Source organism: Armigeres subalbatus, chromosome 3, assembly GCF_024139115.2.
Source record: "Armigeres subalbatus isolate Guangzhou_Male chromosome 3, GZ_Asu_2, whole genome shotgun sequence".
Lineage (NCBI taxonomy): Eukaryota > Metazoa > Arthropoda > Insecta > Diptera > Culicidae > Armigeres > Armigeres subalbatus.
This window is the reverse complement of record NC_085141.1, coordinates 372,804,448-372,828,056: the sequence shown is the minus strand read 5'-3', so window position 1 is coordinate 372,828,056 and position 23,609 is coordinate 372,804,448. Positions and strand designations below refer to the sequence as shown.

General features: G+C 44.4%; 1 protein-coding gene across 5 annotated transcripts in view; it reads right to left on the bottom strand.

Annotated features, from left to right (window-relative positions):
* Positions 1-8,268: 8,268 nt before the first annotated feature.
* Positions 8,269-23,609, bottom strand: part of LOC134226479 (6-phosphofructo-2-kinase/fructose-2,6-bisphosphatase) — a 106,350-nt gene continuing 91,009 nt past the window's right edge. For 2 of the 5 annotated variants that reach the window (XM_062707282.1, XM_062707287.1), the window contains exon 8: positions 9,827-10,265. In XM_062707282.1, the coding sequence (XP_062563266.1) occupies positions 10,182-10,265 (84 nt within the window). In that variant the 3' untranslated portion in view covers positions 9,827-10,181. Of the gene's footprint in view, positions 8,439-9,039; positions 9,639-9,826; positions 10,266-23,609 lie in introns of those variants that run through there. The other 3 variants (XM_062707286.1, XM_062707284.1, XM_062707285.1) reach the window with 3 other exon arrangements.

Here is a 23,609-nt window from a genome sequence, read left to right as displayed (position 1 = left end):
CAATGTCGAGATCCAGGAATCCGCAATTCGGTTACGCAAAGGCTTTGCGGGAATGCAGGTTGCCTCATTCCAAGTACCTATGACTGAGGCCTAGAAGGTGCTGATAAGGTAAAACTGAAGGTGGGTTGGTCGGTGTGCTCGCTGAGCACAAGCCAACCCAATCGGGCCTGTTACAGGTGCCTTGGCCACGGTCATAAGTCCTACACACTTAGTTTTTATTTCTGCAGCTCGGCAAAAATCCGTACAGCCGTGCGCCAGCAAAATAAATAACTGATATTCCGGCAAAAATAGCGTTTGTTAGCTGATTTTCGGCAAATTATTTGCTGATTATCAGCAATTTTGACAGAAATCTCGGCAAAAACATGTTTACTGGGGCACGGCTGTGCGATTCTCGGTAAAAGTTCAACATTTTGCTGAGATCCCGGTAAAAAAAATTAAGTGTGTATGACTGTAAGGGACCTGACCGTAGTAAGCTGTGCCGTAGGTGCGGAGCCGAAAACCACCAGGCTCGCACCTGCCAGGCTGCACCGAGATGTCTGATCTGTCCTCCGGAGGCAGACAACAGGCATCTCACCGGTGCTCAGGCCTGTCCGGCCTTTAGAAGGGTCCAGACATGCAAGTAACACAGCTAAACTTGAACCACTGCGAGGCGGCCCAGCTGCTGCTACAACAGTCGGTTATCGAGTGTAAAGCTGATGTTGCCTTGCTGTCCGACCGATACCGCATCTCTGCCGGTAACGGCAGCTGGATTGCGGACAAGTCCGGTATGGTGGGAATCTGGACTTTTTGCGATACCCCATCCAGAAGATAATATCTTCTCCCGACGATGAGGGTTTCGTCATAGCAAAGGTAAACGGTGTTTACTTTTGTAGCTGCTACTGTCCTCCTAGATGGAGTATAGAACAGTACACTAGGGTAGTTGATATTCTTGCGGCGAAACTAACTGGCCTTAAACCAGTAGTTGTAGCAGGTGACTTCAATGCGTGGGCAGTGGACTGGGGTTCCCGGTTTACTAACGCTAGAGGTTATATCCGGCTAGAGTCACTAGCGGTATTGAACGTAGTTCTGCTGAACGAAGGTCAAGTGCCAACGTTTAGAGCAGCGGTTCTCAACCTGGGGTACATGTACCCCTGGGGGTACCTTCGCTGGCCCTAGGGGGTACCTCGGACAAATATGCGTATCGGCGGACGTATTACAATTCCTATCAAAACTCATTGATATAGTTTTGATAATTGTGTTTTTTTATTTCAAAAATTTATATTGTACATAATATGCAATGCGATCAATAAATCCCAATTGAATTCTGCCTTCCACAACCAGCACAATGTATAAAGGGCTGCAGAACAAAAGCTCGAACGAGCAAAACGACGAATGAACAAAATGAATTTTTTTCACTAATGCTCGGTTGCTTCGTTGCAAGAGGATGAGAAGCATCCTTCTAAGCATCTCTGAAGCCTTCTTCCAAGCAGCTTGGCATGGAAACCTCCTTTCAAGAGATGCGGTAGCCTTTTTTCAAGAGGCTCAGAAGCCTCTTTTCAAGTGGCTGAAAAGCCTCTTTCCAAGAAGCTCGGAAGCCTATTTTCAAGAGGATCGCAAGCCTCCTTTCAAGAGGCTCAAAATCCCTTTTAAGATGCCCAAAAGCCTCCTTTCAAGAGGCTCGGAAGCCTCCCTTTCAAGAAGCTCAAAAGACTTCTTTTCTAGAGGCTCAAAAGCCTCCTTTCCAGAGGCTCAAAAGCCTCCTTTCAAGAGGCTCGGAAGCCTCCTTTCAATATCTTTTCAAGAGGCTCGGAAGCCTCCTTTCAATATCTTTTCCAGAAGCTCGGAAGCCTCTTTTGAAGAGGCTTAGAAGCCTACTTTCAAGAGGCTTAGAAGTCTTCTTTCAAGAGGCTCAAAAACCTCCTTCCAGGCTCAGAAGCCTCCTTCCAAGAGGCTCGGAAGGCTCCTTTCAAGAGGCTCGGAAGCCTCATTTCAAAAGGCTCAAAAGCATCCTTTCAAGAGGCTCAAAAGCCTCCTTCTAAGAGGCTCAAAAGCATCCTTTCAAGAGGCTCAAAAGCCTCCTTCTAAGAGGCTCAAAAGCCTCCTTCTAAGAGGCTCGAAAACATCTTTTCAAGAGGCTCGGAAGCCTTACAAAAGGCTCGGAAACCTCCTTTCAAGAAGCTCAAAAATCCCTTTCAAGCGGCTCGGAAGCCTTCTTTCAAGAGGCTCGGAAGCCTTACAAGAGGCTTGGGAGCCTCTTTTCTTGAGGCTCAAAATCCTCTTTTCAAGAGGCTCGGAAGCCTCCTCTCGATATCCTTTTCAAGAGGCTCAGAAGTCTCATTTCAAAAGGCTCAAAAGCCTCCTTCAAAGAGACTCAAAAATCTCCTTCCAGGCTCAGAAGCCTCCTTTCAATAGGCTCAAAAGCCTCCTTCCAAGAGGCTCGAAAGGTTCCTTTTAAGAGGGTAGGAAGCCACATTTCAAGAGACTTAAAAGCACGCTTTCAAGAGGCTCAAAAGCCGCCTTCTAAGAGGCTCGGAAGCGCCCTTTCAAGAGGCTCGGAAGGCTCCTTTCGAGAGGCTCGGAAACTTTCTTTCAAGAGGCTTGGAAACCTCCATTCATGAGGCTCAGAATCTTTTTTTCAAGATGCTCAGAAGTCTGCTTGCAAGTGGTTCGGAAGCCTTCTTTCAAGAAGCTTGGAAGCGTCGTTTTAAGCTGCAAAGGAAGCCTCCTTTTCAGTGGCTCAAAAACCGCCTTCAAGAGGCTCGAAAGCCACTCTAGAAGAGGCTCAGAAGCCTCTAATGAAGAGGCGCGGAAGTCTACTTCAAAGGGATTCAAAAGCTTAAAGGAGCTTCCCTTCAAAGGGCTCGGTATTATTCTTTCAAAAGGATTGGAAGCCTAATTTCGAGAGGGGGTACCTCAATTAATGCAAAAGTTCCAAGGGGTACCTCTCAAGAAAAAGGTTGAGAACCGCTGGTTTAGAGCACCGAGCGGTGATTCATGTATCGACGTCACCTTCTGCAGCGCAGGATGGACTGAAGAACCAGGATGGATGGTCCACGATGGTCATACTTCTAGCGACCATCAGGAAGTACGTTTTATGGTCGAGTATACCCGGAAAACTACGTCGAGAAGAGGTGGTGCAACTGATCCCGGATAGCGCACCTCACAGTTCAATCAAGAGCTGTCAAGCGCTGCGCTGGGAGAGTCTGAGCGGTAACGAACTGACAGAGGTACTTACACGTGCCTGTGACGTGACGATGCCAAGGAAGATCCAGCCCCCAGGAAATCGACAACCAGTGTACTGGTGGTCTGACACGATTGCAGATCTTCGTAGAACCTGTCTTAGAGCTAAAAGAAGGTTGCGACGTGCTAGAACAGACGCTGAGCGACTCGATAGACGTGGGGTATTCCAGACAGCGAGCAGAGCTCTGAACTACGAGATTAAATGTAGCAAGCGAGCCTGCTTCGAACAGCTGTGCAGGATGGCGAATGACACCCCGTGGGGAGATGCATACAGGATAGTGATGTCTAGGACCAATAGCACACCTCCTGAAAGATCCCCAGAGATGTTAGCCGGTATAGTAGAGGGATTGTTTCCGAAACATGAACCATCGGACTGGCCCGCTACACCGTACGAGTCAGTTGACGTGGTACCGCTAGTGACTAACGAAGAGCTTATCGTAGCCGCAAGAAAACTTAAGCTCAATAAGGCGCCAGGCCCGGATGGTATTCCAAACCTGGCCCTTAAACACGCCATTCTTGCCAATCCAGATATGTTCAGGAGCTGCCTCCAGAGATGCATGGATGAAGGAAACTTCCCAGATCGATGGAAACGGCAGAAATTGGTGCTATTACCGAAGCCTGGCAAACAGCCGGGGGATCCTTCGGCATACAGACCAATTTGCCTACTCGACACAGCTGGAAAGCTGCTAGAGAGGGTCATTCTGAACCAGTATGGCTTCCGTAAGGGCCGTTCTACCATCGAAGCAATTCGAGCGGTAACGGATACGGCCAAGATAGCGAGAGGTTTAAACAGAAGAGGTATTAGGTACTGCGCGTTGATTACACTTGATGTAAAAAACGCGTTTAACAATGCTAGCTGGGCAGCAATTGCTGACTCCCTGCACCGATTGAGAATTCCGGATTACCTGTGCAGAATACTGAAAAGTTATTTTCAGAACAGGGTGCTGTTATACGACACTGATGCTGGTCAAAAGTCGATCGTAGTGTCTGCGGAGGTTCCGCAGGGATCGATCCTCGAACCGGTTCTGTGGAATATTATGTACGACGGAGTATTACGCTTAAGTCTCCCGGCCGGTGTGAAGATAGAAGGCTTCGCGGATGACGTAATGCTAGAATTAGCAGGTGACACTCTCGACGAAGTTAGACTGAAGGCTTCATACGCGATTGGCAGAGTGGAGGAATGGCTAAACTCGAGACGGTTATCTCTTGCACACCACAAGACGGAAGTCGTGGTAGTGCATAACCGCCATGGGTTGCAGCAAGCGAGGATAAGAGTAGGGACCTGCACAGTTAACTCCGTGAGGTCTCTCAAGCATCTGGGCGTGAGGATCGATGATAAGCTCAATTTTACGAGCCACGTCGATTATGCATGTCAGCGGGCTTCATTGGCGTTAAAATCTTTATGATGTCCAACAGATCGACGGTGCATAGTCAAGTGCGTAGGCTGATAGCTGGAGTAGCATTGTCTATCATCCGTTATGGCGTGCCGGCATGGGCCGTAGCACTAAAAGTCGAGTACAATGTAAAGAAATTGATCAGAGTGCACCGGCTGATGTGTCTTCGTGTCGCGAGCGCATATCGCACCATAACATATGAGGCGGTGTGCGTTATAGCTGGAATGATGCCGATTGACATACTCCTAGAGGAAGATGTGGAGTGCTACAACGAAAGGGACTCGGTGCAAGTGCGACGTGTCAAGAGAGCAGCTTCGTTGCTTAAATGGCAAAGAGCATGGGACATCGCAGTCAAAGGTCGTTGGACCCACAGACTAATTCCAGATGTGTCCAACTGGGTTGATAGGAAGCATGGTCAAGTCAACTTCCACCTAACACAGGTGTTGTCTGAACATGGTTGCTTTAGAAAATTCCTACACAGGTTTGGCTTCGCAGATTCTGCGGAGTGTCCTGAATGTGTAGGTGAGGTAGAATCGGCAGAGCGAGGTAGAGCGCAATGCCATGCTGCTTATTAGTGGTATGGATACAACCCCGGACAACCTCGTCGAGAGGATGTGCCGGGAGGAAGCTATATGGAATGCGGTGAACACAGCATCTCAACAGATTATGTCGAAACTGCAGCGGTGGTGGCGTCTTGAACAAAACCAACGAGTGCAGTAAGGGCACCTGTGATGTAGTGAACATTTTGCTCACCCCGACAACCAACATGTCGCGGGTGGGCTGCGGGGACCTCAGTATGTAGATATAGAGGTCATTGCGGTTCATGCGCGGTGGTTGTTGTCGGGGTGCTCGTCTCCAACGTGAGATTATGATACGGACCGCTAGGTTACTATCATAGCTTGCGATCGACGGGTGGTGAGGTAGCCACCCTTGAAGTCGATGTTGTGTGTATTAACGTCAAGTGCGTTAGCATAGGCGTGGGCGTTCTCAATAGTCCCCCCCCCCCTGATGTATTGCTTAATTGCGGGCCGGGGGTACAGACTGGCGAAAGGGTTTTGGTTTTAGTGGGTCGGGTAAGAGTTACATGACATACCCATCCCCACACAGTCATTTGACTAATTTGTTCATAACTTTCTTTAGAAGCCAAATTTATTGCATAATTTTAGATGTACTCATAACGCTTGAGTAGGGCTATATTTTTGTCCAAGGGTACATTGCTCTAAATATAACATCTTAGGCTGGAGAGTGAAAACTCTCCAAAATGTCACGTGTCATTTGACATAAAGTCATTTGAATAAAATTTTGCCTCCCACGCCTCAGATTACATATTTACAGCAATGTCTTGTTAGACAAAGTTGTAGGCACATTTAAGCGCTATAAGTTCGTCATACATCATGAATTGATAGCTACCTTCTGGAAAAAGTTCTGGGAAAATTATACAAACGAATGCAAATGACATTTTACAACACTGCACACTACCTAAGTTACCTCCTCAGGTGTCTGGTTGCAGATTTCCGTTTACCCTTGCTCAAGAAAAAAAAATATCACTGTACAGCACAAAATCATATGTCTGTCACCCAGAATCACGCTGGTATCACGATAGCACGATGATTTCCGTACCCTGCCCTTCGACCGTTGTATTGTACGAAACAGAACATAATTAGTTGTTTTGAAATGTCAAATACGCCGTTTGACATATGAAATAAAAACAAACATTTGCAAGCTGATTAAGTAAAATTCGTTTTTCAGCAAATCCGGATGATATTTCTCACAACATTAGCAAAATAATTATTCGTAAGCCCATTATTTGCTACAATTACGCTCTGAAGATGTCTTCCTATTGATTTTGCCAGTTCTTGGGTTGTTTCCGGGAAGATCTACCGTCACTTTTGCATGATATTCAATGGTTTGAGTTCTGTATCGTGTAATTTCGAGCATTTTGTGCAAGGATCCCATGGGTTTTAATTGGAATGAGGTCTGGGGATTGGGAAGGATGCGGGATCTTTGATTTGCCATTACTCAGCATCTATTCTGGTATCGTTATCGGCGGTCACCAGTGAGTCTTCGTAGTGCTGCCGCCACCTTTGGATTGCGTTATTAGCGCGTTATTGCGGTGCTACCAATGGCGGATCGAATATCTCACCAGCCATCTTCAAGAGACGCTGCGCCTAGCTGCTCTTCCGTTGGAAGTGCCACTTCCAGCTGCTGCGCGTATTCTTGGGCTAGTCTACCGTCTTGTAGCCGCCCAATGTGAAGCCGCGGCGTCCGACTTCGACGCGTGTTGTACACCGTCGAGAGTTTTGAGCGCAGGCAAACTGCAACGAGGTAGTGGTCGGATTCAATATTCGCACTGCGGTAAGTGCGGACGTTCGTGATGTCGGAGAAGAATTTACCGTCGATTAGAACGTGGCCGATTTGGTTTTCCGTTTCTTGGTTAGGTGATCTCCATGTGGCCTTGTGGATATTTTTGCGGGGAAAGAAGGTGCTTCGGACTACCATTCCGCGGGAGGCTGCGAAGTTTATGCATCGTTGGCCGTTGTCATTCGATACGGTGTGCAGACTATCCGGTCCGATGACCGGTCTATACATTTCCTCCTTCCTACCTGTGCGTTCATGTCACCGATGACGATTTTGACGTCCCGCAGTGGGCATCCATCGTATGTCTGCTCCAGCTGTGCGTAGAACGCTTCTTTCTCGTCGTCGGGTCTCCCTTCGTGTGGGCAGTGCACGTTGATGATGCTATAGTTGAAGAAACGGCCTTTTATCCTCAGCTTGCACATCCTTGCGTTGATTGGCTGCCACCCAATCACGCGTTGGCGCATCTTTCCCAGCACTATGAAGCCGGTTCCCAGCTCGTTGGTGGTGCCACAGCTTTGGTAGAACGTAGCCGCTCGATGCCCGCTTTTCCACACTTTCTGTCCTGTCCAGCAGATTTCCTGCAGCGCTACGACATCGAAGTTGCGGGGATGTAATTCATCGTAGATTATCCTGTCGCAACCTGCGAAGCCTAGCGACTTGCAGTTCCATGTTCCAAGCTTCCAATCGTGATCCTTTATTCGTCGCCTAGGTCTTTGCCTATTATATCGAGTCGTATTATCTTCTATGTCGTTCGTAATGGTTGTTTTTAAAGGCGGCTTATTGGGCCTGCGCAAACCTCCTGTCTCGTCGCAGGGCCGTCGTGTCAGGGCTGTTTAGCGTCCCACCTAACACCAGGACTTGGGCTTGTGCGCTTTGAGCGGCACACGGTCGCTTTGGCGGAGCCTACTTGCGGATACATGCAGCTTTTTATAGAGGTTTAACAGGCCCCACTGTCAAACCCCACCACATCCTAGGCAGGCGCCACAACTCGCAGATGGCCTGGGGAGGGATCGTCAAGCCCTTGGACATAGTCCCTGCTGTCCTCCATACTATCTTGTAATTCTCGAAGGGTTGTTTAAATGTATTTTCCTTCAAATACTTATCTAATTATGTAGACCCTACCAGTCTGACTTAACTGACTTAACTGAAAAACAAAAAGTAGATTTATTCATGAAGGTGCAATTTTCTAAATACATTTTACAATGAACGAAAAAGATATCGGATATGAGTTTTGTTTTTCATATATTTGTATTTACGGTAAATGTTACATAATTCTTTGACATTCACGCCTATTCTGATAGTATAGTGGTGGTGATTAGGTTTATCTTCGAGGATGTTCGTACAACTTGGAATTCAGACAGATTACTAGTTGAAACCTTTTTCTGTCCTCAATCAATCTATGTAAGGTTCAATCAAGTCGGTAACCGCTCCAAATCCCGTCTCCTGAAACAATTTGTTAACGATTATCTGAAAAATTATTTAAGCTCTTTTAGTGGAATGTCTTCAACTGTCTAAGACGAGTTTAGTAGTTTCCATTTAATTCAACTACGTTTTGTTATCTTTACAGATACGTATTTCGACCTCAACTGCGAAGCCGTCTTCAGTGTCTTGTACTTGACTCGACTTGTCGACCAAGAGACACTGAAGACGGCCTCACAGTTGAGGCCGAAATACATATCTGTAAAGATAACATAACGTAGTGGAATTGAATGGAAAGTACTAAACTCGACTTAGACAGTTGAACGATTATCTGTTCATTGTATTGATCCAAGAACAAAAATTGTACAAAATAACAAGGAGTTTCTTTCCAATTGATTATTACTTGGGATCAATATCGGGAGACAAATACCATGCAAAAACAACACATTCTTTTCTCGTTTCGTCGAGATTTCTTCTCCACTCAGAGGGTATTTATTTCAATTATTATACTTCTCTTAGTCCTACAACTGTTGTCATCTTCAGTTCTACGCTCAACTACAGTAAAGGATACAGTAAAGTACTTACGCCCTAGTTATGGTCTCGATTCATAATTTTAGTTGCTTTACAACTCTTTGTTCGTATTTTGTTCTTTTACATTAAACGGTACATTCATAGACTTATTTCAGATGTCTTGTCTTCATAATTCTTATTTTTACTAAGTAAATTACTAAGTCATAGAAAAATGGAACCTTGTTGTAAATGTACACAAAAATGTTTACATCGTTTATATTTGACTATGCATATGTTTAATGGACTTTTACGGGAAGAATTAAGACAATTCGATTGAAGTCTTGTTACTGATGATGAATAGAAAAACACAAATTGGAAGTTTTATTTGTAAAACAAACAGAAAGGCGATAGCGAAAATAGGAATATTTATAGATTGATCTTATAAATATAAATAAAACCTATATAAAATCGAATGCGCTGAAGTACTTTGTATCAATCGTGCTATCACGAAGTTTCATAAACTTTTCTCTAAACTAAACAAACATAAAACGCAAAAGTTAACAGACGTGGTCGTCCGCAATGGCCAACGTCGTAGAAATGCCAACAAAACACGAAACAAATGGTGTGATAAAACGTGGGTAACAAAAGATGACGATCCGGGCTGCCCTGGTGCGGATTTTAAAGTGCCAAAGCACTGAGCTTGTTGGTGACGAATTTGGTGTCCAACGAGCCGGGTACCTGCGAATTACGAGTAACAAATAACAAAGATGATGTTGGTCAGATTAGATCAGAATTATGTTACTATCCAGTTTAGATTTCGGTTCGGCCCCTTCGATGAGAGCAGCGCATCAAAGGGATCGAAGCGTCGTCAGTCCCTTCGATGGTCCATTCTCACCGAGAAGTGACAATTATTTTGAAACCACAGATTTTACTTTTTTCTTGAAGCTTCCATTTATTAATCAACATTACTGTATCAAATTTTGAACAACTTTCTGAATATTTAATAAAAATGATATGATAAGTACCTAACACCTAAGAATTATTAATAAAAAATGTGCAGCGACACATGATATTAGACACTTAAACATTTATGGTTCATTATCAGTAGACACTAAGATTGTTAGCACAGGTTGATTGAACTCGATCGGACTTTCAGTGCAGTTTTGATCCGCTAATAAGACAATGTGGAATAGTGTCTCCCTCTCTAACTAAAATGTTTTTTTTTTCTTGTTAAAATGCGAATGCCAATTAGTTTCGCTCTCATGGATGATCTTCGGCGATTCATCGCGAGCAATTCCCATTCGTGGGCGAACCATCCGGCGTGACGACATTGCTACTGCCGCCGGCGGTGTCGTCTTCGGGTATCTGGAATAAAATATGAAGCGGGATTGTTGTTCGAGTTTGGATTACATACACTTCTGACATATGTAGGTGCGTGTTCGATGTTGAAGCAATAGCAAATTCTACCACCAACTGAGGAGTGCGTTGCGTTTGTTAGTTACACAAGAACTCACATTCGTTAGATGAGACACGTGATTGTCTAAGCGGTTTAAATGCAAATTGCGTGCACCGAGCGAATGTTAATGAAAGTGTAGACATGCGACCAGAAATTTACCTATTTTTTAGAATTCTAAAATATTGTTTAACTAGGAGGATTATAAGCTAATGGTTTAATTGTTTAGTGGTGTGTGTCGCCAATGACAACAGTTGGCATCTTGCCCAAAATTTCCCATGCTACTTCGGGTCGATTTCTTGTGGATTTCCAGAAAAAAAAACCTATCTGTCCAGCCAGGTTTGCATTCCTGAAAATTCCGAGATTGAAAACTGTCTTTCCGTAGAGCTTCACTGCTTGTGCTATGCTGCAGCGAAATTCTCCGCTTCGGATCATGTATTCATGTCCGGTGTACAACGCCACCTCCCGCCCCATTGGGTACCATCTTTATGCTAGCGGATATTTACCGGACTACACGGGTAAAAATCCGTTCTCCGAAATGAGAACATATTTCTTGATTTCAGCAATCAAGTATGTTGTCATGGTATGAAAATACTAACTTCGTCACTTCATGAACGTAGTTCATGATTTCAAATATTATTTTGTAACGCACTCAATGCGTTAGTCCTGCTGTTGGGTGTAACTTTAAACAAATTTGACCCGACTGATCGAGCGTCTGTCCACCAAGGAGGTGCGGCTGCAACAGCGTCTGTTCTGGCATCCAGTGGCTGAGTATGAAATGCTATTCCCCGGAAGCTATACGTAAGATAGCAGCCCCTGTTCGCGCACAAGGCGAATGTAGTTAAACGTTTTTTCCTAACTAACCAATCCCAAAATTATAAACCAAGAATCCCATTTCCCATCCTACTAACCTCGAGTCGGCCGCGGATTTTACGGTCGCCCTCCTGCTAACATTATCTAAATGAACACGCACTTCCCACTCGAATGATAATTGAACTTGCTTTCTTGGCTTGCTGGTGTGTGCCGAGCGAAAAGAACCGTTATGAATTGGACGCCAGCAGCGAGGAAGAAGAAGAAGAAGCCTAAGACGAGAGCACCGACAGCAATGACGACTTGGCAACATGACGCACGCTGATTGGCCGACCAATCAGGAGGCAGCTAGGATTCAGTAACATGTATAAAAGAAATGTACACTCGCTTGCAGAGCATTCAGTTCCTTGTAAACCATTCCGCGAAATACATCGTTGTTTTTGTTTAACCGCTTTATTTTTCTTTGACAAGCCGAACCAAACAGCCTTTCTCAAGGCTTCAAGAGTTATAAAATAATTTTCGTTAGTCGCTATCGTACGGACTTGGAGGCCCTTCAGCCGAAGGGCATTGAATACAGTCCACATCCCCTACCGAGCCAACTGGTGGCTCGTCCAGGCATCCTTCAGAGGGAAGGTGCCGCTGTCGAGGTTAAGATACCGACAGTTCCCCGCTACCCGTCCGTGACCGGACAGCCCCATCGCAGTGGATTGGGAACCTTGGGCCAACAACCTACTGTTCCCGAAACATCAATTTGTTCGAGAATCCGATAATGAAAGACTGATTTTACGGCAACGACTCTTAGCGCGAAACAACGGACACGAATAGCAGGGTAAATTGGCACAACTTGCCGTTGAGGCACGCCGCATGAAGTTTGATATCCTGGGACTGAGTGAAGTCCGTTGGCCAAACTTTGGAGAACACAGAACGCTCCAGCATCGCGGAGTTGGCTTCCTATCAAGTGCCCAAGTCCGCCAAGTCCGAAACCTTACTATAATCCAATGTTATGCGCCAACCGATGCTGCCAATCTACAAGACAAAGAGGACTTCTAGAGCCAACTCAATGCCGTCGTAGATAGCATTCCGAAGGGTGATGTCAAGATCTGTACGGGCGACTTCAATGCGAAGATCGTATCCGACAACTCGAACCATGAGCGCATTGTGGGACGCCATGGTCTCGGAGAAATGAGCGAAAACGGAGAGCTGTTCGCAGAATTCTGTGGTAATAATGACATGGTGATCGGGGGATCTCTCTTCCCTTATCGACCGGTTCACAAGGTCACGTGGGTGTGCCGTGACGGCTTTACAAAAAATCAAATCGACCACATTTGCATCAACAGAAAATGGAAACGGAGTCTTCTTGATGTACGGAATAAACGTATACTATAGTACCGATATCGCGTCTGATCATCACCTCCTCATCGGCGAAATACGCTTGCGCATTGTGCGGATTCGTCAGCAGGAGGAGAGAGTTGGACTACGGTTCAACACAAGCCGAATGGAAGATGCCACGGTGAAACGGTCCTTCGTTGAAGAAATGAAGCGCCAGGGGTCGATCACATATCAGCCGAGATGCTCAAAGTTGACCCCATGACATCCGCTCAAATACTGCATCGTTTATTTCGTAATATCTGGAACACCGCAACTTTTCCAGTCGACTGAATGCAAAGTTTCTTAGTGAAGGTGCCCAGAAAGGGCGACCTGACTGTATGCGATAACTGGCGAGGCATTATGTTGCTGCGTACCGTTCTCTAAGTTCTATGCAATGTTATCCTAGCCCGGATTCAGGAGAAGATCGATGCGATTCTCCGGCGGCAGCAGGCCGGATTCCGTGCCGGAAGATCCTGTGTGGACCATATTGTCACGCTCCGCATAATTCTGGAGCAGGTCAACGAATTCCAAGAGTTCCTTTACTTGGTATCTATTTACTACGAAAAAGCTTTCGACCGTCTTAATTACGAGAAGATGCAAGGGGGTTCCTGTGAAAATCATCGGCCTCATCGCGGTACAGTACTAGGCCTTCTCGTGTAGAGTGCTGCAAAATCGGGTCTTGTCCAACCCTATCCGGGTCGTAGCTGGTGTGTGGTAAGGATGTATTCTATCACCTGTAACCGGCCCCACGTTGGGCGCTAGTGTAACAAATTTTATGTTATATAACATAAAGATGCTCAAGCAACATGAAACAAATAACAAATTAAAATAATGCACGTTCTCTCTCGGTGTCCTGAGAGAGACGGCTAGGTGGTGCCCACTACGGGAAATGACGAGGTTTCATATGAGATTTTGGTCCATCAGCCAAATCCCGCAAATATATTTTTATTGCGTATTGCGCATTTTGTCTACAGCAATTAGTTTGCTGTATTCATAGCTGAGCCTTTGTATAGGATTCTTATCCTATTTGGGCACCTCGAATCAATTAATGCCATTTGGCATCAACGATTCGATGTCTGTGTCTGGAACAAACTTGGGACAAATCACAACTAAACATTTTATTGCCTACTTTCAGGCTTTCCTCTTGAGTCCAGACACAGAATCAACAAATAAAACAGACACAATATAGCACAAACGATACAGACTCGATCGAATATTTACAACTATTCGAACAAAATAAAACCAACCGTAACACAACCTTATCCAACAGCACAGAATTTTTCATGAATCGGAGAAGCGATAGCTAGTGACGAAAAATCTGACTAGAGGACTAGCAGACTGGATACTTAACCTAGGCCACAAATCTCAAAAAACTAAATCTATTCTAAACCTCAATAACGGGGTAGCGAATCCTACCAAAAGTTGTCTGAACGCCAATGAGTCGTGGTAAATTGTCCTATAATCAGATTCTTTGCTACACTAAACTAACTCTGTTGATCCTACGATTAAATTGGATTGCAAATGATTCTTGCGAAAAATCCAATGGTTCACACACACCAAACAACCGAATCGAGTCTTGCCATACTATCAAATAGTCATTTCTGTCAATGTGGGTTATTTAGCTGGGCGCCAGTGTAACAAGCTCCACGTTACAATTATTTGAAAACAACATAAAGATACTCTATCAACATGTAACATGTTCCTCATCGTAATCAACGAGATTCTGGTAGATGCGATTGACCGTGAACGAAACCGCGCGCTGCTATGGCAGCCTATAACCATGGAACACCTAAACGACTTCGAATTGGCTGATGACGATGCACTTCTCGCTCAACGGCGCTCTGATATGCAGAGTAAGCTCAACGACCTTGCCGAGCGCTCCCCTTCAGCAAGTTTAGTCATCAACGTCAACAAAACCAAATCGTTGGATGTAAACACGGTGACCCCTGCCAGTTTCACAGTAGTGGAGTATGTTGAAAGCTTCCAATATCTTGGTAACCAAATGGCGTCAGACGGCGGTACCAAGATTGACATAGGCGCACGGATGAAGAAAGCAAGTCTTTGCGAGTTTAAGAAAAACAGGCAGATGAGTGAACGCACCAAAATACGAATTTTCAACTCTAACGTAAAATCTGTGCTGATATACGCTAGCGAAACATGGTGTGTTTCAGTGGAGAACACTCAACGGCTGCAGGTGTTCATCAACAGATGCCTGCTGTATATAATTCGGGCCTGGTAGCCTCACAACTGGATCTCAAACAACGTGCTCCATCGTCGTTGTCATCAGAGGCCGATAGCAACAGAAATTCGGGATCGGAAGTGGGACTTGGTCGGCCACACTACGTAGGGGCGGAAACGAATTCTGTGAACAAGCATTAAACATCTAACCCAGCGAGACATCGCAACAGAGGCAGACTCAGAGGCTCAATAAAGAAATAAAAGAAGTCGACCGAAATCTAACCTGACAACAGGTTAAAGCGATAGCTGGACATCGCTCAGGTTGGAGATCTTTAAAGTCGGCCTTTTGCACCACCGGAGGTGTACAGGACCCATAACCTAACTGTAGCAGAGAAGTAGGTGATGCAGTTCTGACCTGACATTTCCAAGAAGAAGAAAATGAAAGAAATATTGTTTCTATTCATTATTAAGTAGACCTTCAAACAAGAAGCATTAAATAAAGCTTGATCATATAGTTCCGTACCTTTGTTTGATTTCGTGTCTACAATATTTTGGCGACGAGGAGTACTAACAAACGGAGTTAATCTCATGTCTCTCAACAGAACTTTTTTTTTTTATTAACCATAGACGGAAATGCCTGACGACGATTTGAAGAACGCTATCCTGCGACTGACGGATCTGATCGTGCAGCAACAGCAGCGGATAACGGCACTGGAACGGTGCGACGCATCAGCTGACGGAAGTGAGAAAATTATAGAATCGCTCGCTTCTGGGATTCAGGAGTTCCAATTCGATCCCGACGACGGCCTATTTTTCGATTCGTGGTATTCAAGATACGAAGATGTTTTCAAAGAGGATGGTAAACGCTTGGACGACGGTTCATGATTGGGTCGTGGACAGTATTCTTCCAAAACACCCAACAGAGTTTACTCTAGATGAAACTGTTGGCAAATTAAAGAAACTGTTCGGCCGTCGGAAGTCAATATTCCATGCGAGATTTCAATGTTTGCAGTATTCGAGAACTGAATCAGATGATTTTACCTCGTATGCAGCCAAAGTGAACAAGCATTGCGAAGCATTTCAATTGTCAAAGCTCTCTAGCGACCAGTTCAAGGCTCTTCAATTCATCTGTGGTCTTCAATCACCTCAAGATGCCAATGTTCGAGCCAGGCTCATTTCCAAGCTAGAATCTGAAGAAACAATACCGCTAAGGCCAGATGGGCCAGGCGCTATCACTTTAGAAAATCTGGTTGAAGAATGCCATCGTATAGTCAACTTGAAGCAAGACACTCAAATGGTGAAGAGCAAAGACAGCAAACACATCAACGCAATTTCACAAAAGCACAACTCATCTCAAAAGAAACTCAAGACCCCAAAAACGCCATGCTGGAAATGTGGCGATATGCATTACATTCGTTTTTGCCCATTCTCTAGTCATTCCTGTAATAAATGCAAACAGAAAGGTCACAAAGAAGGGTATTGCTCAAATGAAAAAAATCAAGCCCAAGTCGTACAGTCATTTCAAACCCAAGGAAAGTATGAAGACGAAGGGATTTTTTTCGGTTCGCAATGTAGCAAGCAAACGCGTTACGGTGTTCCAGTACAGCTCCAACATGATTCCGCATCCGATATAACAGTTATTTCTGAAGAAAACTGGATCAAAATTGGACAGCCACCAACTCCGAAAACTGACGAAGCAGCGACCACAGCTTCCGGAGATAATCTCAAGCTTTTGGCAGAGTTATGTATTGAAATCACTATTGGAAGCATGAGTAAGACTGGACGCATCTTCATTTCAAACAATCCAGACTTAAATGGAATTATTTGGTCTCTGGTCAGTATCAATCAAAAGTCTAGTCAATATTGTTCATCAACGTCCTTAAGAATTCACTGAAACACTCAAAGAGAAATTTCCAGAGGTTTTCAAGACCACTCTCAGTCGATGCACTAAAGCGAAAATCAAGTTGTACCTGAAACAAGACGTTCGTCCGGTTTATTGCCCGAAGCGACCGGTAGCTTCTTCCGAAAGTAGATGATGAATTGCAACGGCTTCAGGACAAGGGCATAATTTCTCCTGTACAATTCTCGGATTGGGCAGCTAATAGTTGTTGTTCGTAAAGCTGATAACATATACGTCCGAATAGGCGGCGATTACTCAACAGGATTGAACAACGCTCTAGAAGCTGATTGACATCCACTACCACATCCAGAGATTTCACGACGAGCATTCGTGCGAGACAGCTGCAAAGTTCGCGTACGGTCGATTATTCTTCCGGGTTTTTTCCTCAACGTCAGGTTTTTTTTTACCGAAACAATTAATATCGAAGTGCTATAGAGAAAGTGTGCTTATTTATAGCAAACACTGTTAAAGTTTTCGTCGTTTTTTGCAAAAACAGACTTTTTTGCAAAACTCATCGGCGTCCATCGTTTACGCAGGCGAAGGCATCAACGCCCAACGCCGACAGTTCCACAACCATCATCACTGATCGTGCGCCTCCACCAACACAGGCGCTGCCGTCCCGACACCCGCAGCAGTAGCCTCGATCGCGGTTGCTCGGTGTGCGCTGATACAAGTGGCTAAGGCTAAGTTAAGTGTATTTTTGAGCTCTCTCTCTCGTTGTAACCCCTTTCTTCCCATCTTTTTGATAATTTGAACCACGTCTGTTTTTTATCACCAGTTTTCCCTGTGTGTTTGGTAATTAGTTTTGTGTTATTTTTTTTCGCCCCCCGTAATGCTGGGTAGACACCTTTGCGTGGTGTGTTACGGTGTAAGATCTACCACGGTCATATTATCAGCTACAGGCAAATCCTGACCCAACGAATACCTTCCCCAATATCCAACTCCGCTGAGTCTGGTGCCTCTCGTTAAGTAAGTACTACACCAACACTTCCTTCCCCTCCCAAGTTACGGTGAAGATGGGCGTGGCCAGGAGTAGTAATCCTCATGCTTTTGTGATTTTTATCCTAGATTGAAATCAAGGACCACCCCCACCTTGATTTCTGATAGCAATCTGAATAAAGATTTCAAAAGAAAAACATGAGTATCACTAGTGTCCAATCTACGAAGTACACCGTAACTATGCTATGCTGCTATGCTATGCTATGCTATGCTAGTTTTGTGTTATTTTTTTCCCCTCTGATAAGTGATTGTGTGTGCCTTGCTCCTGCGTTTAAAGTCTACAATGCGCGAAGGCGATGATGGCGGGGGTACATCGTATCCCTTGTCAAATAATGCCAAAATAAAATGGACACTAGCAAAACCAATGTTTCACCCACGACCCCCCGCCTCAAGGTCTGCCCTCACTACTCTAGTGCGCCGTATGTTGTTTTCTTCCGACCCAAAGGCAAGCGGTTGAATATAAGTCAGATCAGCAAAGATCTGGAAAAGCGATTCTCGTCTGTCACGACCATTGACCTGGTTGGGTCCAGTAAGCTTCGCGTCACGTTCAGTGATCGCAAACAGGCCAACGAGATTGCCACCTGTGAGCTTTTCACTCTCGAATATAAGGTTTATTCACCGTCAGCAGTGTGTGAGATCGCGGGGTGGTGACGGAGGGAAGCATGACATGCGACGATTTGAAACAAGGTTTCGGTCGTTTCAAGAACGTTTCTTTGCCTCCTGTTGCGATACTGGATTGCAAACAAATGTATTCGGTGTCGCAGGAGGGAGAGAAGCGGATTTATTCCACGTCTGACTCTTTCTGCGTCACCTTTTCCGGGTCCGCACTGCTTGACTACGTAGTGATAGGCAAACTTCGTCTACCTGTTCGGCTGTATGTACCGAAGGTGATGAATTGTGTTAATTGCAAGCAGCTGGGGCATCGTGCGGAGAGAAGCATGTGGATGGCGCGTGCAAGACGCCACCGAAATGTGTCTATTGCAACGAAGGCCCTCCACATAGCTTCAAGAGCCCGACGTACATACAGCGGCGAATCCACCAGAAGCGTTATCTTCAGCAGCGTTCTCGACGTAGCTACGCCAAAATGTTGAGAAAGGCCGCTTCATCAGTAGTTTCTGACACCATCTACTCGTCTCTTCCTTTGGACGATCAAAGTAGCTCTGACTTCGAAGTTGGAAATGGGGCCTTTGTTTTCAAAGGCTCAACGAGGAAATGAGTAAAACAAAGCCAGCGTCAGTGTTGGTAAAAACTCAAAATCTCAAAACTCATGGATGATTCAAATCAAGCGTGAGTTGAAACGCACCCAACTCAGCACCTAAAAACTCATGGATGAGTTGAATCATCCATTTGAATTATCGAAGGTTTTCTTTAGTTCTCTTTCATTAAGAACAATGATGAGATGCTTCAATTTTGCGATTTCTCAGCCAGAAATAGAGCATAGAGAGCGAGCAGAACAACCTCCGAGCGCTCCAATGTTCACACTTTCTGGCATCGTGGAGCTCATCCTCATTTTCTTTTATGCGTCCGACTTCGTTAAAAACATGGTCAAAACTGTTCTTCCTATTCTGACTCCTCTCCTGAAGCAGCTGGCTTCAAAATGCCTCTTCTCGAGTCATTCGTATCCTGCGATGGCTAACTTCATCGATAAGGCTCATATGATTTCGATTCTACGGTAGAACTCGAAGTATTCTTCCAAAATTAGACATTTTCCAATTTTTTGTTAACAAATTACAATTCGATGCTTTTGCTTTATGCGAAACATGGTTAACACCATATGGAGGGGTGCTCTCGCAGCTTAGCGTCCATTCAGCACTCCCACAGTTATTAACCGCGAGATTTCTAAGCCAAGTTACCATGTTTGTATTTGTATATGATGAGGTAAACACGATGAAACTTGTATGCCCAGGGAAGTCGAGACAATTTCCAAACCGAAAAGTGACTAGACCGACACCGGGAATCGAATCCAGCCACCCTCGGCATGGTCTTGCTTTATAGCCGCGCATCCTACCGCTAGGCTAAGGAGGGCCCCACATTGTGTATCTGACACAAAAATTCCATATACGGATCAACTTCATGCGAACAATAACCGGAACATGGTGGGGAGCGCGCCTTGAAGATCTTATAATGTTGTAACGAACAACCATTTTATCGGTCCTCGAATACAGATCGAATCCGCTCTGAGGTTCTAAATCCATTGGTCCTTGAAAACTTAGATAAGCTGCTTGAACGAAACACTCAATCTCGTTTCATGAGTATCTACCATGGGCTTATGACGCTAAGCATATCTTCGTTTGTTGCCAATCGTGCTAACTTCTTAGACTCTTACAGTTCCTCTGTAACATTTGATCTGTCCATGTAGTAGGAGGTTCATAGAATACCAGACTTCTTTCGTGCGGAGGTCGTACCCCCATTATTTGCAAGCAAATTTGGGCACGTCAGCGAGGAGAGAAGATTTTTTACAGATGGGTCAAACAACGGATGACTCCACTGGTTTCGACATTTTCAACGTTTTTCATGCACATCTTTTCAGAGTGGGGCTCTCAGAAAGCAATCTCTGTGTTTGCCATGTGGGCGTGCGAGGAGCGTCGTGGCCAAGATTTTTTATGTAACAGGTTATCCGACTTCGTCAGTAGATGGGAATAACCAGCGCGGGGGGGGGGGAAACATACATTTTCAGTGCAAAACGTAAACAAACGAGCATAAATTCCATAGAGCTTGCTGACGTTTGATCATCTTTCCTTGTACGCACACGAAATGGATAGATTTGTTTTCATCGGGAAACGCTTCGGAAGCGTTTCCCGATGAAAACAAATCCAATCCCACCGTGCGCGTGCAAGAGAAAGATGATTAACGTCAGCAAGCTCTATACAAAAATCCAAGATGGCTGAGTTGGGTATAGGGCACTGCACGGAAACATCTCTTTCTCTTTCGTTCCTCATAAATTTTGACGTTTACTGGCCTTGTTGTTTTCTAATTTCTTTGCAGCGAGAAAGAGACAAAGCAGTCCGTGCAGTGCCCTATATTGACAAGTCGGATAACCTGTACATAAAAAAACTTGGTCGTGGCCCCAGATCTGCTTTAAGTGAACATCTCCGAGGAAAGCAACCAAAGCCTATTAGGGAAGTGTTGGCGGGTCGTGACGTCGAATATATGTATGTCCTTTATCCCCACATTTTCGAAAGTTGCTGATGTTAGGCTGTGATCATTAGTGCTGTCCAATGAGAGCTTGAAGTAGCTTGAAGTTTCTCCCTGTCCTTCTCATGCCCATTTTTTGACAAAAAAGAACGAGCAGGACGGGAACAACTTCGAGCTACTTCGAGTTGCTCATTGGACAGCACTATTGTCTACAGGGAATCATTTTTTTTGCAAGCGCATGCCAAACAAGCAACAAAAGAGAGCCAACGACAAAGCTTTGTGTTTGTCGGAGATAGGGGAAGAGGCCCCGAAACGCCCCCCCGGGGCAAAACGTCTTTCAGTTATTAACTTATATTTACCATGGTTGAGATAGCCTTAAAAAAACTAGACGTAAAATTATGTAGGTTAGGCGAAAAAAGTGTCAAAATAATAGATAGGAATGTAAGAAAAACTGAAATTTTCCACATTTTGATGAAACATTTAACATTTCGGCGAGGCAAAACGCCCTAGTGGAACTATCCTACAATGTACCCGCGTCTCCACGCACTGTCCATACCAGAATGCTGATGTGTCGACGCATGGTACGTTGTTTCCTAAGAACTGCCTGCTAAAAGGCGTTTTGCCTCATGAGTTTTCCGGCAACGATATATCACCACTTTTTTGATATGTGAATATTACCAATATGATTGAGATTTTTTTCTAATTTTTATATGGCATCAGCTAGCTATATTGTTTAACTGTTACGTGAGGTAGAAACATCCATGAAAATCGTTATAGCTAAGGCATAAAAGCAGTCTATGCTTAGCTAGGGCATATTGCCCCTCCTTCCCCTAATGATGACAAAGATCCGAATTTTTTTGTCAGCAACAAAAAAGAAGCCAATTTTGTTGCTAGCTTTTAATTCCGTTATTTTGAATTATCTCTACAGCAAATTTCGGTTTTATGCTATCGTAGTTTCTGCTGTTATGGACATATTCGAGAATCTAACTCTGATTACAAAAATAGCATCGTATTATCGGAAATATCAGATCATCCAAGGCAAATTATTCTTATCATGTTGTGTTCGGGTTCTGATAAAGGTTTGTTGTGAGGCGTCAGTAACAAGCTCTGTTGATGACAAAGGGTATATTGTTAGGCGTTACTCGAATATTGATTCTTATGTCGAATCCGTTTTTAAAAAGTTCCAACCTAAGTGCTGTCAAAGTGTTTTTTATTCGCTCAGGTTGGAACTAGGTTCGCACTAGTTCCAACCCCAAAGCTGTCGGGTTCGCACTGCGTTGTTTCACAGTTTCGCACCAGGTTCACCTGTACTGCACTTCAACTGCCAAAACCATATGGGTGGAATAAACAAGCCGAAGGGTAAAAAACAGAGTAAAAACGAAGCTTTTTGGGCAATTAATAAAGAATACGCATCGCTTACGGGAATTTTTTATTCCCTATGATGTTTGTCTACATTTGCATTATTTTTGATTTCTCTTAGGACTTTTTCAGTAATCCCAGGAGAATTTGTTTAAACGGAAATATTATGGGCCATCAATAATTCATTTGCAATTTGTTCGAAAATTCCCCCATTAATTATATATTTCAGTAGTTCCTCAAAAAATCATACGGAATTTTTTCAAACAATTCTTATAATTCTTCCAGGTATGCCTCATTGAAGTCTTGTATGCATATTCCATTGCGGATTCTTCCAGGAATGCATTAGAGCAATATTTCAGGCATTCATTCATATGAAGTTCCAGAAATTCATCTGGAAATTCCTCCAAGAGTTCCTACGAAATTTCTTCCAAGAATTTCTCTGGAAGTTTCTCCTGGAAGATTTCTCCGGAAATCCCTACAGAAATTCCACCCAAAGTCTATTCAGGAATTCTTCCGGAAGTCCCTTCAAGAATTCCTTCGGAAATGGAATTTCTCCGAAAATTCGTCCTAGAATTCCTCTGAGAGTTCTTCCAGAAATTTCTTCGGAAGTACCGGAGTTCTGGAAGTCTTTCAATAAATTCCTCCGCAAGTCCCTTCATAAATTCCTCCGAAAGTTCCTTCAGAAATTCCACCGAAAATTTCTCCGGAATTTTCTCCAGAGCTTCTCTAGAAGTTCCTTCAGAAAGTTCCATTAGAAATTCCCCCAGAAATACCTCCGGAAGTCCCTCCAGAAATTCCTTCGGAAGTCCCTCCCGGTTTTTTCCCGGAAGTTCCTCCAGGAATTCCTCCGTAAGTTCCTCCAGAAATACCTCTGGAAGTTCCTCCAGGAATTCCTCCGGAAGTTCCTCCAGAAATTTCTCCGGAAGTTCCTCCAGAAATTTCTCCGGAAGTTCCTCCAGGAATTCCTCCGAAAGTTCCTCTTGAAGTTCCTCCAGGAATTCCTACGGAAGTTACTTCAGAAGTTCCTACGGGAGTTCCTCCAGGAATTCCTTCAGAAGTTCCTTCATGAATTCCTCCGAAACTTCCTCCAATCCGGACAATTCCCGAAGGATTTCCTAGAAGAACTTCCGGAGGATTTCCTGGAGGAACTTGGGTAGGTTCTCGTGAATGAATTTCCAAATGATTTTCTACAGTAACTTCCTGAAGAATTTTTGAAGGATTTTTGGGAAGAATTCCTGCAGAAATTTTCAAAGGAGGAACTTCTGAATGGATTCCTGGAAGAACTTCCGGAGCAATTCCTGAATAAATTTTCGAAGAAATACCTGAAGAAACTTCGAGTAAATGCCTGCAAGAATTTCCGGAGGAATTCTGAAAGGAAACTTCGAGCAAAAGTCTGAATGAACTAGTGGAGGAATTCCTGAAGAAGCAGAAAGGAATAGAGAATCCGGGGTAGATATATCCATCCAAAAGTAAATTTCGTAATTCGCGAAAATCAGAGCGCGTACTT